Source organism: Scleropages formosus, chromosome 15 (assembly GCF_900964775.1).
Source record: "Scleropages formosus chromosome 15, fSclFor1.1, whole genome shotgun sequence".
Taxonomy (NCBI): Eukaryota; Metazoa; Chordata; class Actinopteri; order Osteoglossiformes; family Osteoglossidae; genus Scleropages; species Scleropages formosus.
In genome coordinates this window covers 21772595-21794302 of record NC_041820.1, presented here as the reverse complement: position 1 = coordinate 21794302, position 21708 = coordinate 21772595, and the positions used below count along the sequence as shown (strand labels likewise).

Genomic DNA, 21708 nt, shown 5'->3' with positions numbered 1-21708 from the left:
CCCCCAAAAAAAGCAGACTATATTAAAAATTTGAGTTACATACAATGATTTGTAATAACAAACAGGCACTATTTTGCAACGCATATCAAAACATTGCGCATCTACAGCTATTTGTTGGCTAGTGGGTGCACGAGCCCGAGTAGGAAAAAGACTTTGTTCTTTTCAGATGGACTGTCACGGCCACAAGCTCACCCTGCACATCCACACCTCCCCGAAATCAGAGCAGCGAAGGATAAAGATGCCGCACCTGCACACCCTGGTTGTGGAATCTCTTTTGAGAAACCCGTATCTTCAGCGCTGTTGAGTGAACCCACGATAACCTACTTGTCCTTCAAAGTCCCTCATTCTCCTCAATTCCTCATTCCCAGTCCTGACATCCAAGCCTCCCGACACTTTCATCGTTTCCTTGACTACGACATTTAGATTCTCCCCAAGACCTACGTTTATGCATCGATCAACCCACACTTGTCCCCGACCACAAGTCTCTCTCTATTATAAAAACTCTAGTTATATTTATAATAATAATAATAATAATAATAATAATAATAATACAGCATTACATTGCTTTATTATTATTACTGTATTTTTATATTAAATGTTTTAGTGTAGGGGGTGTGGTGGCGCAGTGGGTTGGACCGGGTCCTGCTCTCCGGTGGGTCTGGGGTTCGAGTCCCACTTGGGGTGCCTTGCGGCGGACTGGCGTCCCGTCCTGGGTGTGTCCCCTCCCCCTCTGGCCTTACGCCCTGTGTTACCGGGTAGGCTCCGGTTCCCCGTGACCCTGTGTGGGACAAGCGGTTCCGAAAATGTGTGTGTGTGTGTTTTAGTGTATCCAAAGTGTTTCTTTAATGTTTTTATGCATAGAAAGTTACATGATATACTACATAAAAAGACAAACGGTTGACAAACTGACATTAGATACCCACCATACCTAACTGTTCCGATTGACATTGAAATTCAACTTAAAGACATACTGAGGACAAGGAACTCGTTCGTGTCGCGACCCTGCCCGTCAGCACATCAGCGACACCTGCTGCCCCTGATGGGAGGACGCATAAAAGGCAGCACCAGTGGGTCCCCCATGCGGAACCTCAGAAATGAGCAACTGCAGCTTCCTACTCGACCCGCGTTTACTGAACCACATCCTGGCTTTCTGACCTTCTGCCTGTTTTCTCCTCAACCACGATTTCTGTCTTGCCCCTTCAACAAAAAACGCTGATTGCCTGATCCTTGCCTGTCCCCTGACCATTCTCCTGCCTGCTCCTTGTTTTCCAATAAAATTGGAAACTCGCACTGCACTTGAGTCCGTCGCCTTCCTGAGCCCCGCAGCCATGACAGTTCATAATTTGGGGACTGTCTGTACAACAAAGAAGACAGTTGACTACAGACTAGCATAATACAAATGCTTTTATAGAGCTATAAGTATGCCTACTGGACACGGAGGGAAGGAACAAAAACTCTCAATTGAAAGACGAGGAAGAAAAAATCTCTGGGGGTCCAAGGGCCAGTGGCTGCCCATCCCTCCTGGGCAATCTAGATTAAATAACACTTCCAAAGCAGTTTACAAGTAATAATGGTATTGTTGCTGTATGGTAGCTTGATTTCCCAGTTCAGCAAGGTATGTCTCATCCATCATGGCAGTTGGTCACCATCTTCAGTCGGCATGGGGTGCATCTGTGACCGCTGGCCAGCCTCCTCAGGTCTTATTGTAGGGAGACAATGCTCAACAAGAAGAAATTGTCGGTAATTTATAACTCAAACAAATGACAGTTGTAAGTGTTTTTTTAATGTTTTTTTATAGAAGAAACAAATTATATGTTGTGATTTTAACTTATCTGGGACTTCTATTTTTTATTTATGGTGGGTTTTTGGGTTCAAAAGGAGATATTAGGGAATTGTAAAAGAATGACATAATCCCTGTCTGGTGTCCATAAATTACATTGTAACTGATAGGTTTTTTGTTGGTGGGGGCTGTTTTTGGGGGTCTTTTTCAAAGATTTGTTTTTACTGTTTGGCTCTAATATTGCTGTCTTTACTTTTTGCTTCCCTCTGTCACTTATTTTTTTCATAATATGACAGACTGAATTATTTGGGGGAGGTACAGTGGCACAGCAGGCTTGGCCAGGTTCCACTCTCTGGTGGGTCTGGGGTTCCACTCCTGCTTGGGGTACCTTGTGGCAGACTGGTGTCCCCTCCTTGGTGTGCTCCCTCCCCCCCAGCCCTGTGCCCTGCACTTCTGGGTTAAGCTGTGGTTTGCTGCAACCTTGCTCAGGGCATGCAGTTTCAGACACATACACAGACATTTTCAGAACCGCTTGTCCCATATGGGGTCACAGGGAACCAGAGCCTACCCGGTAACACAGGGCATAAGGCCAGAGGGGGAGGGGACACACCCAGGACAGGATGCCAGTCTGTCGCAAGACACCCCAAGCAGGACTCGAACCCCAGACCCACCGGAGAGCAAGACTGTGGGCCAACCCACTGCGCCACCACACTCCTTCAGTTTTAGACACTGTGTGTGAATTATTTGGAATACACCAGTATTTCAAAGAGAAATTACACATTTCCATTTAAATTGGGATATACCCATGAACATCATAGCTGTGATTAACATGTGAGGCCTAAGAAAGCACTCTAATGGATTTATTCACACAATGTGACAGGGTGCAAGCTTACCTGGAGTGACATTTATTCAAGTACTCAAAAGATCTTCAGTATAAAACTTAATTTACCCCCTCTGGTCCACACCACTAGCAACCCAGATAGATATGGTTAGCTCAACAGTCAAAAAAAGTTAAAACTCACTTTGTGGGATAACTATGGAAAACTAGGTCACACTTTTGTGTCTTTCATATGGCTGTATGACCACCCATGTTAAGTATTGTAACCCTTGGACTTTGCTGAAGTTATGTGGGAATGTAGCAAAAAGTTTTTCCTCAGAGTAGTTCAGTTTTGAATTTTCTATATTCAGCTTTAATCCCCTTTTTCTCACTTAATTCATTTCAGAAGACCAGTTTAATTTATTATTACGGGCTGAAGGTGGAGTCCAGGGTCCTTTTAAATAAGTCTCCAGCTTTCCTGTTTATTTGATATTATTCTCTTAACCAATGGGCCTGTTGCATTATTTCTGCTTTGTCTCCACAAACTAAAGCACTTTAAAAATGTGGCTGTCTTCATTTGTTTGGATGGCTCTACACATTGCTTTTTTTCTGAATTGCTGCCAGTCTTCAAAAGTGTGTTAAACTGAAGACCCACCACAAGGATTTTGTGCTGTGCTGATGCTTTGTGCCACTTTTCATCAATATTTTGAACAATGTGGGGAATACTTCACACTTGTATTTCAGTACTTTGCAATTTTACTCTCAAAGCATTCCCTTTTTTGAGTGAGGAGAAATTGTGTTCCCTTCTTCTTTTAAAAGAGAAGCAGGAATGGTGCTCTGATCATTATTATTTAAACTCATTGTAAGGGAGTTGGTAGCATAGTGGTTAGCACTGCTGTCTTTGGACCTAAAGGTTATACGTTTGAGTATCCCCTCTAGCTGTGATAACCTTAGGCAAGATACTTACCCTAAAATTGCTCTTGTAAATGTTACCTAGCTGTATAAATGGGTAAATAATTATAAGTTGCTTTGGAGAAAAGCATTCATTGAGTGATATAAAAAAATAAATTTTTGAGGCTCAAGTCTTCTGGCTGCTCATCATTTGCATTATGCTCTTGATCAGACTTTTTAGTGGCATAAAAGTGCTCTGTGACAATGGACAGATACAACTCACAGACACACACACACACACATTTTCAGAACCGCTTGTCCCATACGGGGTCACAGAGCCTACCCGGTAACACAGGGCGTAAGGCCGGAGAGGGAGGAGACACACCCAGGATGGGACGCCAGTCTGTCATAAGGCACCCCAAGCGGGACTCGAACCCCAGACCCACTGGAGAGCAGGACTGTGGTCCAACCCGCTGCGTCACCACACCCCTCAGATACAACTCATTAACAGAATTTTGCACACTCAAAAATTGGTACACCTTTTCTTTTAAACTATTGTATAATGCCCCCCGTTACTGTGTTTTAGCAGGAAATGTGTTTAACGTAATTGATTGGCATTCGGTGACATACAGGGAATATGGTTGGGATGAGGCGAAGAAGGACGCAGAGGCAGCATTCATTGAAGCATTCATTATTTGAACACTGACGCAGATAAGCCCGAGAACGCCGTTTCCTCCAGGACCTGCATGTCTAGCCAGCCTTCCCAGCCTGCTTAGTGCCCCCAGGGTCTCTTCTCTTTTTCTCCTTGGCAGACGCAAACACCCCCTTATATTTCAAGTCACATAGGCTTCTGCGGCCGTTGTCATTAGACTGGAATTTAGCATATTCCGGAGTAGACCGCATTGTTATAGAGACTAATCCCAACGTTTCGTTGGAAACATCCTCAGGGTTCTGCATCGTAAACCTATAGCCGTTGTCTTCACGGATCATTGATGTAGTCTGTTAGGTTGATTGCGGAGTTTGGATATTTATAGTGGTTGGTGGACAAGGCTGTAGTCAGCGGGGGGTGCGATTGGATCGTGTATCTGCTGGAGGGCGGGGTCGTAAGTAGTAAGGGGTCCTATTGTCAGCGTGTAGACTCCCTTGAGGGGCTGTACCAGCCGGGGACAGTTCATCTATTGGCTGTGCAGTTTTGAGGTGGTTTGATGATAGGTCCGTGGTGTATCTGATGGAGATAGATGAGATTAGTAGAGTCAGTGTTTGTGACAACTTGAAACCATCTTCTTTGTTAAAGTTGTCTAGACGCTTTTCTATCTCTATGGCTCCTCTAACCAATCTGCATGGCGGCCATCCTTGTCCCTGTTGGAGACTGATGCCAGTACCCTTGTTTGCTCGAAGTTTACTAGGTGACCAGTCTCTAGTGAGTGCTCCGCTACTGCAGATCTGATGTCATTGTTTTTGGTTGCCCTGACCCCCTTATATTCCCTGTACGTCACCGAACGCCAACTAATTACATTAAACACATTTCCCGCTAAAAAACAGTAACGCGGGTCATTACATAGTCCCCCATCAAAAAGAATAGCAACATCCCTGCTGCTGCCTGCCCCACAAATGTTCCAGTGTCCAGCGTTGTCCCTCAGTGTGCCTCTGGTCGGGAGTGCAGGTCCCGGACGCTCAGTGCTGGTAGTTGGGGTGGGGACAATTGCGGTAGCCTGCCATGGTGGCTCACTTGGGGGTCAACCTTGTCCCTTGACCACCCGGCCTCGGTCCCAGCGCCGCTCTTTTCCTCACACGTGGCATGTACCAGACATGGCGGCACCCACATGGCTTTTGCCAACCGCCTTGTGCTTCCCGCAGTAGACCGGCTCTCGTGGGACCTTCGTGTCCACTGTCCGCAGCCGCTCTGCGCCGCCCCAGCCCCATTGTCGGGGGCGAACACCCCTCTTGCACCCCTGGTCCTCTCACCGCACACCTCACCGCTCGGCCCTCTTTCGGCGGAGGACCGGGCAAAGCCGCCCTGCTTGCTGCTCACGCCTGTGCCGCCTTGCCACACGCCAAGCCCCCCGTAACGCTCATAAAACCGGCTGCTTGTCATTGTGCAGTCTTCCTGCTTTTGCGGCGTTTGCTCCGCTGCGCTGCTCTAATTTTAAAATGCTTGACTGGGTTCCAAGCAGGCTAGGTGCTTCCTCCACAAAAGCGGCGAAATCTTCATCTGCGGGCGAATTCGCGTTGGTGAGTTCGCTCTCCTCCACCACGGAGCCCTGCCTGTCCACAGGCGAGGCGCGCTGCTCCACGTTGTCCAGCACATTGTCCGACCTCCTCAGAAAAGCGACGCTCTCTGCAGGGTAACTTTCCTCTGCACCCGCCAGGGGTTTGTTCTGCCTTTCTGCCACACTTTTCCTGGGTGTAGGGAGACCCCACTCCACCTGCTCGCCCGTCTCCAGCGGCACCTCTCAGCCCTTCTCCGCCCTCTTCACCACAGTGTGTGCTTCCCCAGGGTCCCTCTGGACACCCATGCTCCGCAACAGCTTCTCCACTGCGACCACCACCTTCTTTCGCCGGACACCGTTCTTTCATCCCGATAGATAGATATTGATATCCTGTTCATGAAAATCACAAATAGGAATGGAGAAAAAACACAGCCATCTAACAGGTTTAACCTAATGCTGAGAATACCTACACAGCTAATACTCCGCTCATAGAGGATATGGGTATCATCCATTAGAACCCTGGTACCCCATATTCTTGTGGTATTACCCATAGCACATACCAAGGGACATGTTTCTATGCCTCTTCTAAGTCCACAGAACACATGTAGACTGGATTAACATACTCCTGTGCTCCTTCAAACAGTTGTGCAAACGAGAAGAGCTGGTCCTTTGTTCCATGACCAGGAAGAATACATTCTGCAGATCAGCTATTGGGCACAGTCCCCTTTGCTGTAGCCTGGTATAGGCTTTGCCTGGGAGGGTGAATAGTGAGTTCCTTGTAGTTGAAACACACTCTCTGGTCTCCATTTTTAAATAGAGCAACTACCACCCCAGTCTGCCAGTCCAGAAGTACTATACTTTCACGCAACATTGAAGAGCTACTGTATATAAGTTACCCAACCCAACACTGTACAGTGCTCTTAACATCTCTGGGGAAAACCTTGTACTAATTAAGTTACTTCAGGAATAGTGATGGGTTTTAATCCATCAGCGATGTCAAACCCTACCACTTGAATGGAGGGCACGCCCACTGGATTAAGGAGCTCCTCAAAGTGTTCCTTCCACTACTCAACAATCTCCCACTTCCCTATTCTTTCTTAGCACAACCAAGGTAGGGTCATGCCATCTCCTTTTGACGCATTGAATGGAGGCCAGAATAACTCTGAGGTGTGGCCTCATCAAACTTCTCCTATGCTGAAGCTTGGCTTGAGTAACTGCTTTTGCAGTGGCCCTCTTAGCCTGCTAGCACTTCTCAGCCAGATCAGGCAATACCAGAGCACTGCCTGGGAGATCACCTCCTTCAGCTTAACAGCTTTCCTCATCACTGGTGTCCACCAGTGGATCCTAGGGTTCCCACTATCTGAGGTCTTGAACATAGCCCATTATGATTCCATATGAGCATCTGCAGGCAGGTAAGATAAATTCACTCAGATATTGGAGTGGAATAGATTTTACTTTGAGCTATCTGCCAATTGTTTCCAGGAAAATGTCACAGAATATTTGGGTAACCCAGGTCTGTCTGGCTGACACTCCATATGTCAGTTCCAACTCACCAAGTGGTGATCAGTTGAGAGCTCTGCTGACTCTTTTAACCAGAATCCAGAACATAGAACCTCAAGTCATATAACATGACCAAAAAGTTGATCAACTTTTGGTTCAAGGTGCTCTGGTATTAGATACACTTATGAACCTCCTTGCGTTTGAACATAATGTCTGTAACATCACCAACTTTTTCTGAAATGGCTGAATGCTCAGAACAGCTGTTTGGTGCATATACAAAAAGAAGAATTTTCTTCTCTGCAACCTGCAGCTACTTTGAGATGACTCTCTCATCCACCATTAAGAACTCCAACTGCACATCCCTCACAGGCACAGAGGGGGGCTTGTTTGTATCTCCACCAGGCTCTTGCTGGCAAACATCACTCTCAAGTCTGAATTCAGAGATGAGTTGCTGTAAGGTTAATTGGGCAGGGGTTTTTTAACATGTGCACATGGGAGTTTTTATTGACCATTGTTTGTCTAGACCCTTCACCCAAACCTGTTTGCCAAGGGAGACCTTACCATGAACACAAGGCTCAATGACACTGCTGTAAGGTTTGCTGGGTACACAAGTCCTACAGTCACACTAAAGTGATGGCCCATTGACGGGTATTTGTTCTCAATTCATTTGCAAATGTTGTTAAATATTAACAATTATTTGTTATAAGAAAATTTAATTCTGTTATTCTCTTCCCACCCATTTCATTTATATTCTATTTTGGTGACATTTTAACCTAAATTGTTTCTGTTGACTTATATTAAATTCAGAGTACTGATTTAATTCTAGTTCAAGTGGCAATGTGACCGTGTCTTATTGGTGACTTCCTAGCCTTGGCAGGGCAGACAATGTCTCATTTGTTTTCTGGTCTTTTAATGTAGCTATTAATTTGGACGGTGACGTCACAAAGTTTTTAACTGTCACCATGTTTTCATTCTTATTCATATTTTTGTCCCCATCCTTTTACGGCACTGCAGCTTGGTGAGCTATTTGTTGGTGCCCTTTAACTTCCTTGTTTGTGAATGCAATGGAAATTGGAGAGTGAAGGGAGTATCACATGATCACTTTAGGGCTCTGATGGAAGTGCTGGTGACAGCTACCCTTCATTTTGCCCACCAGGCAAAGAGCAGAATGTAAAGCTTACTTGTGGTGACTACTGGATGAAAGGTTTTGATCTTTGATTCTTTTTGTGTTTGCCTTCCATAATTAAACTTCATTCTTGTTGTATCTTGTGGATATGCCTAAAATTAACTCTCCCTTTTGGTCTGTAGGGCTGAGGGAAGAATACATGGAAGAACAGACCTTGTAACTGATTGTTTTCAGAGGAGTGCAAAATAAAATAGGAAAAACAAGCTTCAGATTTTTCTCATAGTAGACAAAGAAAACAAAGATAATGATTAAATTACTGTCACATGCCTTTTCAGATGATGCTTTCACAGGATTTTGGACATGTTTTATTTTTCCATATCTTCTTTCCCGTGCTGTCATTCAGTCTCTCTTTTGGTACCAATTTGCATCCTCTACTGGGAAGAATAAAACATTTTTATGATGAGCACAGCAATGACAGGGAGTTTAATTACATGGAACTTAGTTGTCAACATTGGCCCATGTGCCAGGAAGTCTTTCTATCTCTGTGAAAGATCAGTACCCCTCTGAAGCAGCTTGTACAGGTTCAGTATAATACAATGTAAGTGTCTGGTGTGTGAATTTTCAGGGAAATTTTTAAATTAAAACACTGTCATTAGGTTTTACAGAATTCAGTGCCTTTAACCCAATCTTATTAAATGTCTGCACATATGAGCAGCACTCAGACAGTTAATAGGGTACTGCTGAAACAATTAGAAAAGTTACATAGATTGCCTTTATAAGGCTAACAAGTACTATAATGTAATACTATGATTATTATGAAATTTGAAGAGGAACAACACAAGAGGTATTGAAAGTTTAGCTTCATTATTTTCACTAACATATGTGATGTAACAGCTTTGGGAGCTGCTTTGGATTATTAGTCATCAGAGTGTGACCCAAGAGTGGATTTTTTCTAATATTGTTCATTTGTAGTTTGGCAACTTAATCAGGGCATACATCCTTATAAAACAGAAACACAGAAACAACCATCTAGTAGACAGATTAAGACTAATATTTTATTTTCTCTTAAAAGGAAACAGGTTCAGTTTGACTCTTCATTCTCTTTTGTGTATACAGTATTCCAGCCACCTTCCCATTTTGAGGAACTACATGCTTCCATTGTAAAAACATCAAGGACAGTTCTAATTTTTGCCATGATTCCTTTTAAAGGAAGTATCCCTTCATGTCACTTGATGAGCAATACAGCAGACTTGATAAGCATATTACACACAATATCAGGATATCAGAGAACCTTGAGATGACACATGAAAGCACTGTACAAACTCACTGAGCTGCATCTGGGGTCCTGCAATCATACTCAACTCAGAAACCTGAGTTTCTGAGGTACATACGTGACCTTTCGTTAGAAGTCATAAACTGAGAAGGAGATGCTTAAAAAGTTTGCAGCTACCAAGTTTCTAATTTTATGTTTTGTGCAAACCAGTAAGATGTTAATTTAGAATAATTTCACTTCAGACAGGTGTTTTGGTTTCCAGCTGGCAAGTCAAGGATATGTGAAGTCTCCTTAGCTGCTTTTACATTTACATTTATTTATTTAGCACGTTTTTCTCCAAAGCAACTTCCAATGAACTGTATGTAGTGTATCACCCCACACCTTATTCACCAAGGTGACTTACACTGCTAGATACACTACTTACAATGCGCTCATCCATGCATATATCAGTGGAACACACTCTGTCACTCACACACACTATGGGTGAACCTGAACAGCATGTCTTTGGATTATGGCAGGAAACTCATGCAAACACAGGGAGAACATGCAAATTCCACATAGACTGAGCAGGGATCAAACCCACATCCTCTCACACCACCTAGGTGCTGTGAGACAACAGCACTACTCACTGTGCCACCATGATGCTTTTGGGTTCAAAAGTGTGGAAGTAGCACCCATAACCTTCAATACACTGCTTACTAATAACAGAGAATGAAGAATAAATTAAAGTTCTATTTTAAAAAGTGAAAGAGCAAAAAAAAAATTAGAAGTTAATGCTACAGAAAGTAGCACTTCATCGAGCTACAATGAAAGATTTGGAAAATATCATCAAAAGTGTGAAAACACACACTTTCTGAACTGCTTGTCCCATACGGGGTCGCAGCCTAACCCAGCAACTCAGGGCATAAGGGGACACACCCAGGATGGGACATCAGTCCGTCACAAGGCACCCCAAGCAGGACTTGAACCCCAGACCCACTGGAGAGCAGGACCCAGTCCAACCCACTGCGTCACCACACCTCCAGGTGTGAACATATTCAGAAAATAAAAAATAGTATTAAAGCATTTTAGCATTTTACCTGAGATTTTTAATGAAAATTCATGAAATTCCTGGAAAACCAACAGATGGATGTTATCTCAAGGAATTAGAGCAAAAAGAAGATGACTAGTGCCCAGATGGTTGAACTCCGTTGCAATTATATTAGTCATCTTTCAAGGACACAAGTGAAAGACAAATCATTATGTAGGCACTCTATCTTTGTGGTCTCCAAGAGTCTACATCAGCTTGAGATAACAACAACAAGCCTTCCTGGATGGATTCACAAACTTTTGGAGCAATTACAATGTAGCACTAAGCGAGAAAGCTTATCCCGTCATAGTAGTAGAGGGCTTCCTAAGAGGCAATGATCCAGTCCTGAATCAGAGAGTTTTTTTCTCCCAGTTTTCAATTTAGAGTGTAACATTTGGTTGCCAAATTGTCTGCACACTTCCAGATTTCTAACACTGTAGGTATCCACCTGTCAAGATGTGGGGTTGTTTATCTGATGTGAATCAGATGTATTGCCAAATAAGTTTTTTGCTTACATTGTCTCAGCTGTCTATCCAGTCATGGCCAGAATGTGTCATTCAGTCTACTGGTGATCATCTCAGTGGGCCTACTGGTATTTAATGTTCTGCATATAACAGTAGTGGGCTATACTCTGATCACTACTGGGTAGGAACTACCACAAAGTCTCACCTGCTGTCATGCTTTCATGTGGATTATTGAAAATGCAAGTGTAAAGTTGTGTCAGCAATGCAGGGTAGATGTGCAGACACAGGAAAGAGAAGATGCTCAATGCGACTTTAGGCCTCAGGGGAGGACACAGACAAGGTAGCATTCAGTGTCATGGGCATAGGTTTGAGCCGTGATCCAGGTCGTGGTCCGAAATGCAAGGTCTGAGGTCTGGCGATCATGATCCAAATGGGCATGGTTATGGTCTGAAGAGTAAGGGTCTTAATCTAAGGAAGAAGGAATGAAGAACGAGGACAAAGTGAAGCGTGAGAAAGGCATGGGATCTCAAAGAGGTTCCACAACTTATGATTACAGCTCATGTTTTTATATTGTGTTTAAATGTGGCACACATGTGTGTAATAAGCTTATGTGTGGCCAGAACAGCATCCACTTTGGTGTTCTAGGGTATTGGCTCCAAGGTCATGACACCTGCAAACCATACATAAATAACTCACACTCCAACAACCACAGAGCCAGTTGCAGAAACAAGCCAAACCTGCAAAATTAAAAACAGACACAGAAGCTCATGGAAGGCATGGGTAAAAATGAATTGCAAAATGATCTCATAGAAACTCATAGATAGCAGGTAATGCTCAAAAACCAAGAGAACACGAATTGGGAACTGAAGTGATTTTTAGCATGATGGGGGAACCCCTAAGTAGTTTCAGACTATAAGGGCAGTTGAAGGCTGTGCAAAAAATGCAGATGTCCTGTTTAAATACCATGTGAGTCCTGGACTCTTCTCAATAATCAAAATCTCCCATTGTGTGGTGGGACAGTGACCATAGTGGTCATACATATCATACTACAGTGGTCACTGCTGAATTAGTTAGTTTAGTAATTCAGGACATCGGTGGTAGGTATAAGTATTTCTTGGAGAGAATTTGTCCTTTTTAGAAGTAGGGATGAGGAACGTCTGATTAATTATGTTTAGCATCCAGACGAGAGTCTGACATGGACATGTGTTGTTGTTACGTCTGAACACGGACGAAAAGTAAAATGACCCCACGTGCAGAGTGTATTTATAAATCCACAGTGCAAACTGTACAGTACAGTGTAGAGGTGAAATGATGAACATGGGACAAAGAAACACACAGTGTATTCGCACAAAGATGAAAAGTGAAACACGAATCTGTGAGTAGAACTTGAACACGTAGGTCTGACAAAATACTGAACTGGGACTCTGGCCCTGGACAGGGAAACAAAAGGCAGGAGTAGACAGGACAGGCACTCAGGACTGGAACATAAACACCTATGAAACATGGCTTGACAAACAGGCAACTAAAGTTTGCTAGGAATTCGCAAAAGGAACACTGATTAAGAATCCACAATCTATCCTCAGCTGCTTGCTCTTTTTATACCTCAGTAATCACCAGATTATGAACAGGTGCATGGGTCTGGGCTAGTGGCACTGAGTGGTGCCTCCTCTGGCCCACAGGAGTATGTCCCTATGGGTCGTGACATTATGTACCAGTTACATAATTGTAACATTATTTTAAAAGTCTCATAACAATGCAATTTGTAGTTAATATTCTCCAGATTGAACAATAAAATATGCTGCAAAAACTGCTGCTTACAGAACAATATCACTGCTTCATAAGAAGTGTGAAAAGAAATTAAACACAATGAAATGGCCTCTTGAATGTGAACAAAAAAGACTTCCAAAAATGAATCATCTTGGGTATGGAGCTGATCTAGGACCCTGAGAAAAAGGATGTTAGCTTCAGAGGAGTCATGATTTCAGCTTTGATAATATAAGTGAGTAGGGCCTCATCCTCACTCTCACAAGTGGATTTCAGCTGAAGGAAATGCACACACCACAGACATAAGGATACTACATCCTGCAGCTGTCTCCCAGGAAGACCTTGAAAGATCTGCTTCTGGACCATAGCTAAGTACACACAACCCAGATTTATGAAACCCTGAGCACACTTGGCATTCACTTAGAGGGAGTGAAAACATTGCATTCATAAAAACAAAAAAGAGAAATTATGTTTAAAATTAGCAAAACAGGATGTTCTTTCTTCCCATTTAAGACTTCGGTGGGTTAGTGACAAGGCTGAATGTTATAGCCACATAAAAGATTACACTTATTCCTATTGTAGTTTTGTAAAAATTGCTGGCTCTTATAGAAACATTCTGGATGAGTATTATCATATTGTTTCCTTCATCATCAGTCTTTCACTCTGTATGTAGGGCAGTCCTTCTCATTATGAGCAATTCTGTGTACATTTTGTGTACATCTGACCTTGTAGAATATTTCACTGGTGTTTAGATATATGCAGTTCTGCAGACAGTAGCATATTTCTGTCATAATATGTTTGACATTTAAATCTTTGTTTAAAAGTGTGTCTGTTTCAAATAACACGCAGTTGCCTTTGAACCACAAACATTTTATAGCACAAATATATTTAATTATAAATTGTTGCAATGCTGGATTGAGAAAGATTATTTATCGGAAGGCTTTATCTATCCAAAATATTTTCCTCATGTTAAATGCCATTTAACTGAAATATGTGTTGTTTTTTGCCCCTCCTCGAACCGCCACCTTAACGTGGTGGAGGGGTTTGAGTGCCTGAATGACCTCAGGGGCTATGTTGCCTGGGGCTATATGTCCCTGGTAGGGTCTCCCATGGTAAACAGGTCCTGGGTGACAGACGAGACAAAGCGCGGTTCAAAACCCCCTTATGATGACAATTAAATAAAGGTTCTCGTTTACCCCGCCCGATATGGGGTCACCGGGGCCCACCCTGGAGCCAGGCCTCGGGGGGGCTTGCATGTGAGCGCCTGGTGGCCAGGTCTATGCCCACGGGGCCTGGCCGGGCTCAGCCCGAAGCCAAGACGTGGAGCCACTCTTCGGTGGGCTTACCACCTTCCGGAGAGACCGTAAGTGGCCAGTGTGTTGTGATTTGGGCGGTGGTCAGGGCCGAGTGCCTGGCCGACCCAAACCTCGGGCGCCAACTCTGGCTTTTGGGACTTGGAATGTCACCTCACTGGTGGGGAAGGAGCCTGAGCTAGTGCAGGAGGTTGAGAAATACCGTCTAGATATAGTCGGGCTCACTTCCACTCACAGCTTGGGTTCTGGAACCACTCTTCTTGACCAAGGGTGCACTCTCCACTATTCTGGCGTTGCCCAGGGTGAGAGACGGCGGGCGGGTGTGGGCTTATTAATAGCCCCCCAGTTCAGCCGCCATGTGTTGGAGTCTACCCCGGTGAACGAGAGGCTCGTCTCCCTGCGCCTTAGGGTCAGGGAACGGTCTCTCACTGCCGTTTGTGCTTATGCGCCTAATGGCAGTGTAGAGTACCTGGCCTTTTTAGAGTCCCTGGGGGTCGTGCTGGAAAACACTCCCACTGGGGACTCTGTCATTCTACTGGGGGACTTTAATGCCCACGTGGGCAGCGACAGTGACACCTGGAGGGGCGTGATTGGGAGGAACGGCCTCCCTGATCTGACCCCGAGCGGTGAGTTGTTATTGGATTTCTGTGCTAGTCACGGTTTGTCCATAACAAACACCATGTTCATGCATAAGGGTGTCCATCAGTGCACTTGGCACCAGGACACCCTAGGTCGGAGGTCGATGATCGACTTTGTAGTCGTTTCTTCTGATCTTCGGCCATATGTCTTGGACACTCGGGTGAAGAGAGGGGCTGAGCTGTCAACTGATCACCACCTGGTGGTGAGTTGGATTCGATGGCGGGGGAAAAAGCTGGACAGACCTGGCAGGCCCAAACGCATAGTGAGGGTCTGTTGGGAATCTTTGGCGGAGGCCCCTGTCAGAGAGGTCTTCAACTCCCACCTCCGACAGAGCTTCAACCAGGTCCCGAGGGAGACTGGGGACATTGAGTCCGAATGGACTATGTTCCACACCTCCATTGTCGGGGCAGCGGTTCGGAGTTGCGGCCATAAAGTCTCCGGCACCTGTCGCGGCGGCAATCCCTGAACACGGTGGTGGACACCGGAGGTAAGGGATGCGTCAAGCTGAAGAAGGAGTTCTATCGGGCCTGGCTGGCTCATGGGACTCCTGAAGCAGCTGACGGGTACCGGCGGGCCAGACGGAGCGCGGCTCTGGCAGTTGCTGCGGCAAAAACTCGGGCCTGGGAGGAGTTCGGTGAGGCCATGGAGGAAGACTTTCGGTCAGCCTCAAAGAGATTCTGGCAAACCGTCCGGCGACTCAGAGGGAGGAAGCGGTGTTCCGCCAATACTGTTTACAGTGGAAGTGGTGCGCTGCTGACCTCAGCTGAGGATGTCCTCGGGCGGTGGAAGGAGTACTTTGAGGATCTCCTCAATCCCTCCAACATGCCTTCCGTAGAGGAAGCTGAGGCTGGGAACTCGGAGTTGGACTCGTCCATTACCCTGGCCGAAGTTGCTGAGGTAGTCATAAAACTCCTCGGTGGCAAGGCTCCGGGGGTGGATGAGATCCGCCCCGATTTTCTCAAGTCTGTGGATGTTGTGGGGGTGTCTTGGCTGACACGCCTCTGCAGCATTGCGTGGAGCTCGGAAACGGTGCCTCTGGACTGGCAGACCGGGGTGGTGGTCCCTCTTTTTAAGAAGGGGGACTGGTGATTGTGTTCCAACTATAGGGGGATCACACTCCTTAGCCTCCCTGGGAAAGTCTATGCCGGGGTACTGGAGAGAAGAATCCGACCTATAGTCGAACCTCGGATCCAGGAGGAGCAATGGGGTTTTCGCCCTGGCCATGGAACACTGGGCCAGCTCTATACCCTCACTAGGGTGTTGGAGGGTTTGCAGGAGTTTGCCCAACCAGTCCATATGTGTTTTGTGGACCTGGAGAAGGCATTCGACCGTGTCCCTCGTGGCATCCTGTGGGAGGTACTTCGGGATTATGGGGTTCAGGGCTCGCTGCTACGGGCTGTTCGTTCCCTGTATGACCGGAGCAGGAGCTTGGTTCGCATTGCCGGCAGTAAGTCAGACCTGTTCCCGGTGCATGTTGGACTCCGCCAGGGCTGCTCTTTGTCACCAATTCTGTTCATTATCTTCATGGACAGAATTTCTAGGCGCAGCCAGGGAACGGAGGGCGTCTGTTTTGGTGACCGCAGGATCTCGTCTCTGCTTTTTGCGGACGCTGTGGTCTTGTTGGCTTCCTCGAATCAAGACTTACAGCGTGCACTGGAGAGGTTTGCAGCCGAGTGCGAAGCGGCGGGGATGAAAATCAGCACCTCCAAATCCGAGGCCATGGTTCTCAGTCGGAAAAAGGTGGATTGCCCCCTCCGAGTTAGGGGGGAGTTGCTCCCTCAAGTGGAGGAGTTTAAGTATCTCGGGGTCTTGTTCACGAGTGAGGGAAAAATGGAGCGGCAGGCTGATGGACGGATCGGTGCGGCGTCCGCAGTAATGCGGTCATTGTACCGGTCTGTTGTGGTGAAGAAGGAGCTGAGTCGTAAGGCGAAGCTCTCAATTTACCGGTCGATCTACGTTCCTACCCTCATCTATGGTCATGAACTCTGGATCATGACCGAAAGAATGAAATTGTGGATACAAGCGGCAGAAATGAGTTTCCTCTGCGGAGTGGCTGGGCGCACCCTTAGGGATAGGGTGAGGAGCTCAGTCACCCGGGAGGAGCTCGGAGTAGAGCCACTGCTCCTCCGCACCAAGAGGAGCCAGCTGAGGTGGCTCGGGCACCTGTTCCGGATGCCTCCTGGACGCCTCCCTGGTGAGGTGTTCCGGGCATGTCCCACTGGGAGGAGGCCTCAGGGCAGACCCAGGACACGTTGGAGAGACTATGTCTCCCGGCTGGCCTGGAAACGCCTTGGGGTTCCCCCAGAGGAGCTGGAGGAGGTGTGCGGGGAGAGGGAAGTCTGGGGGGCTCTGCTTGGACTACTGCCCCCGCGACCTTGTCCCGGATAAGCGGAGGAAGATGGATGGATGGATGTATGGATGGATGGATGGTGTTGTTTTTTGTTCTAAGGACCTGGACAAATTTTTATGCTATACCAGTACTCCTGCACCATTTGGCTGATAGTTCTGTATTTTCTCTTCTATGAAAAGATGCAAAGTCAGCAGAATAATTGTTCTTATTCACAAAAGCTTTTGATTGAAAATGTATCGGCCTTAAATTATAATGACAATGTGTTTTGGAATTATGTTTTACCTTAAACAGTTATTTGATATAGGTACATGTTGCAGTTGCCAAGATTCACTATAAATAAAATGGCATTATGAGAGCTGCTCTTTGCAAATGATCACATTACAGCATCGACATTAGCAAGAAAGCTCCAGTTTCAACTATTTTGATGGGGCCTTCTGGATTAAATATTATTTCAGACTAGGTATTAGGTTCTATTAAAAACGCAAAATGTATATTTATTACATAATATTTCAACATGGGGGGGTGCGGTGGCGCAGTGGGTTGGGCCTCAGTCCTGCTCTCCGGTGGGTCTGGGGTTCAAGTCCCGCTTGGGGTGCCTTGCGACGGACTGGCGTCCCGTCCTGGGTGTGTCCCTTCCCCCTCCAGCCTTACACCCTGAGTTGCCGGGTTGGGCTCTGGTTCCCCGTGACCCCGTATGGGACAAGCGGTTCTGAAAATGTGTGTATTTCAACATAAAATGCATAAAAACTATACTTTTAAAGCCGGGGATGACAACCTTAATCGGGGGGAGGCTACCTGTGAGTGTGGGTCCCCATTGAGTCAGTAGATTCAATTGGCTTGAGGCTGGCCTTGGGGACAAAATTATTATTACATTATATACAGTACATGTACACAGTCCATTAGTTGATGAGTGGCAAAGAACAAGTAGGTTATGGAAGTTAACCACACCTTGGCAGCTGGATATATCATCATGCATAAGTTTGCTCATAGCTTGGAAAAAACATTGGTGCATTTTGTGCTTCATAATTCACCACATGTTCTCAACGGGAGACAGGTCTGGACAGCAGGCAGGACAGTCTAACACCTGGACGAAGCCATGCTGTTGTAATACACTTTGAATGTGGCTTGGTATTGTCTTGCTGAAATAAGCAAGGATATCTCTGAAAAGATATGATGATGGCAGCATGTTATTTCAAAATACCAATGTATCCTTCAGCATTACTTGGGGCTTTACAGATGTGCAAGTTTCCCATACCATGGGCACTAACAAACCCCGATACCATGACAGAAGCTGGCTTTTAAAATTGGTGTTGTTAACAATCGGGACAATCCTTTTCCTCTTTGGCCTGGAGAAAACAATGTCCATTTTCTCCAAAAATAAGTTGAAAGGTAGACTTGTCAGACCACTCCACAGATTTCCACTTTGCATCAGTCTGTCTCAGATAAGCTTTAGCCCAAAGAAAGTGGCGGCGTTTCTGGATGTTGTATGGCATCCACTTTGTATAGTACAGATTTAACTTGCATTTGTAGATGCTATGGCAATTTGTTTACTGATAATGGTTTTCCAAAGGGTGGGGGGCGTGGTGGCGCAGTGGCGCAGTGGGTTGGCCTGGGTCCTGCTTTCTCGTGAGCCGGGGGTTCAAGTCCCCCCTGGGGTTCGAGTCCCGCTTGGGGTGCCTTCTGACAGACTGGTGTCCTGTCCTGGGTGTGTCCCCTCCAACCTTACGCCCTGTGTTGCCAGGTTAGGCTCCAGTTCCCCACAACCCCTTATGGGACATGTGGGTCAGACAATGGTGTGTGTATATGTGTGTACTTTTCCAAAGTACTCCCGAGCCCATGTTGTTACATTCATTACTGAAGAAGGTTGGTGTATTATGCAGTGCTGCAATTTTTTAATCCATTTAAAAATCATCTCTATTTGTCATGTTACACTTCTTTGACATACAGTGTGCGCTTGTGTCCATCCATACACACACACAATGTCTACTACTGCTTGTCCCGAACGGGGTCTCAGCAAGCCAGAGCCTTACCCAGCAACACAGGGTGCAAAGCCAAAGGGACACACCCCAGACATGACATCAACAAGGGACCCCAAGCAAGACTCAAACTCCAGACCCACCACAAAGCAGGCCCCAGCCAAACCTGCTGTGCTATCACACACACACACACACACACACACACACACACACACACACACACACACACACACACACACACACACTATCTGAACTGCTTGTCCCATACGGGATCGCAGGGAACCAGAGCCTACCCAGCAACACAGGGCATAAGGCCGGAGGGGACACACCCAGGACAGGATGCCAGTCCGTCGCAAGGCACCCCAAGCAGGACTTGAACCCCAGACCCACGGGAGAGCAGGACCCGGTCCAACCCACTGCACCACCACACCCCCAGCTGTACAGATACAATGCAACTTTAATAATGACCAGCTGAAGTGTGATAGAAAAATATTACCTGTATTTTCTCAGATATTTTCTAATATCTTTCAAGTACATGTAGATGGTAACAAACTGTAATGGTATGACTCAACTTTTGATAGTTTTTTTAAAGAAATGAGAAGGGGAGTAAAATGTGCAGACAGTTACCGTTCATGCGTTACATCATGACTTTACATTTAACTGGCTATGATGGACATAACCATGGCCTCATACTAGCTGATTGTATTTTATTTTTTCATTCTCCAGAGGTCACCAGCTCGAGTGATGCCCGACTTCAACGGCTGCTAAATGAAAACTTTCCAGAAAACATTCTTCCACATCACTGGAAACCAGGAGAAATAGAGCAGAGTAAGTAACTGATCAAGTTAGCACATTATACAGCGATTAAGTAAATACATTTATAATCTGAAGGTACCTCTTCAGAAGGTAACTCCTAAGCTACTCTTTTTCTAAGGCAGCATCACAGCAGTTTAGAGCTTATCCACACTTTAAATAAAATGGCAATTTTTGGCATCAGTACTTTTTCCTGAAGTACATTGGAAAGGAAGAAACTGTACTATTGTACTTAAATATCTGTCAAAGTCTTCTCCTTACATTAGCTTTTTTTATAAATTTCTCTCCTAGAGAAGAATCTAGAATTTTTACCTCCAAACTGCAACACCTCCTTACTGTAAGCTTCTTCTGTGGACTTTGTCAATGTCAGCTATCAATCATAATGTTTTCTTAATAAAATCAAGTCGTTTTTAACATGAACCATTTAGCAGTTAACTTATTGTCAGCTGTCTTCTGTGGATTTTATTATTTGTATTATTCCTGACTAGAGGTTATTAGTGAGTTTTGTCCCACTTAACTGACAACCTGGATATTTAGGGACAGGAGAGATAACAGTGGAACTGAGGAAAGCATAGTTAAAGGAGTTTAATAAGCTAAAATATTTTGTCACATTTGAATTTTATTTTGTTTTACAAATTGTTATTGAAAAGTTTTATTTTTGCGGTTGTTTAAGTAAGCCACCAGAAATAGCATTTTATATGGCACTAAAATGAAAGTACAGGCTTAATCTGCTGTAACAATTTAATGGAAAATGGGCTCCCGCTATCCGTCCTTTAGTTATCCACACCATTTTCAGGTATGGATTAAGGGTAGATATGTGGTATGCTTGTATTCAAAAATTATTTAAAAGCATATTTAGATTAAAATACCAGAGCATCATATTTAAAAACAGTCAGTCCTGGATACAATGGATTATATGGGTGATGCAGCATCTGATCTGTTGCTCTGAAAATCTGTTTTATATTTTCATGCACAATACACACACATGCTGTACAGCTGGTAGTGTAGGAGCAGCTACTAATGTAGCAGTTATACTTTCTGTTTTTGGACCCAAAGCTTGCAGGTTTGAAACACATCTACTGCTATAGTATCCTTCAGTAAAGTACTTACCCTAAACTTTTCTAGTAATATTAGCTAGATCTTTAAATGGGTAAAGAATTGTAAGTCACTTTGGAAAAAAAGCATCAGCTAAATGAATAAATGTACAAACACACACTTATGTCTGATTATTTGACTACGTTAAGTGACACAAAAGTAAATTTGATTAAAATAAATAAACACAATGGACAAGAAGCACAGCAGAACATTTGCCAGAAAGAGCCTTGTAATTGATGGGACCAGAGACAGCAGGTGTGGTGCTCGTTTGTGGGTTTTCATTCACTCCCCGGTTGAGGAGAAGGAGGGGGAGGAAAAGGAAAAGGAGGAACAGGGAACTGGTAAGACGGGGCTTCGGCAGGGTCAGTTGGGACAGGGTCCTCGGACTGGTCCTGGGGACAACATCCGCAGGCTTGTGCTCGTGCTTAGGTTTGATTTGCCAGCGTGTGTTGGCTCTCCTTCTCTGTCTCTCTCCCTCACTGCCAGGCACAGGGGAAGAAATAGGGAGCATAATTAACCCCAGCTGTGACAGCTTCGTCCCCATCTCTGCCTCGGTGTGCCACACTCCTCCACCGCCGCTGCCAGGCCTGCAACAGGGGGCCGCGGGGCCTCCCTGCCCCACCCCACC

At 45.3% G+C, this 21708-nt stretch overlaps 1 protein-coding gene across 1 annotated transcript in view; it reads left to right on the top strand.

The window, feature by feature from the left end:
• Window positions 1-21708, top strand: part of ltk (leukocyte receptor tyrosine kinase) — a 90347-nt gene that overhangs the window by 9739 nt on the left and 58900 nt on the right. The window contains exon 2 of the mRNA XM_018727403.2: window positions 19899-20000. Within this exon, the coding sequence (XP_018582919.1) occupies window positions 19899-20000 (102 nt within the window). The remainder of the gene's footprint in view (window positions 1-19898; window positions 20001-21708) is intronic.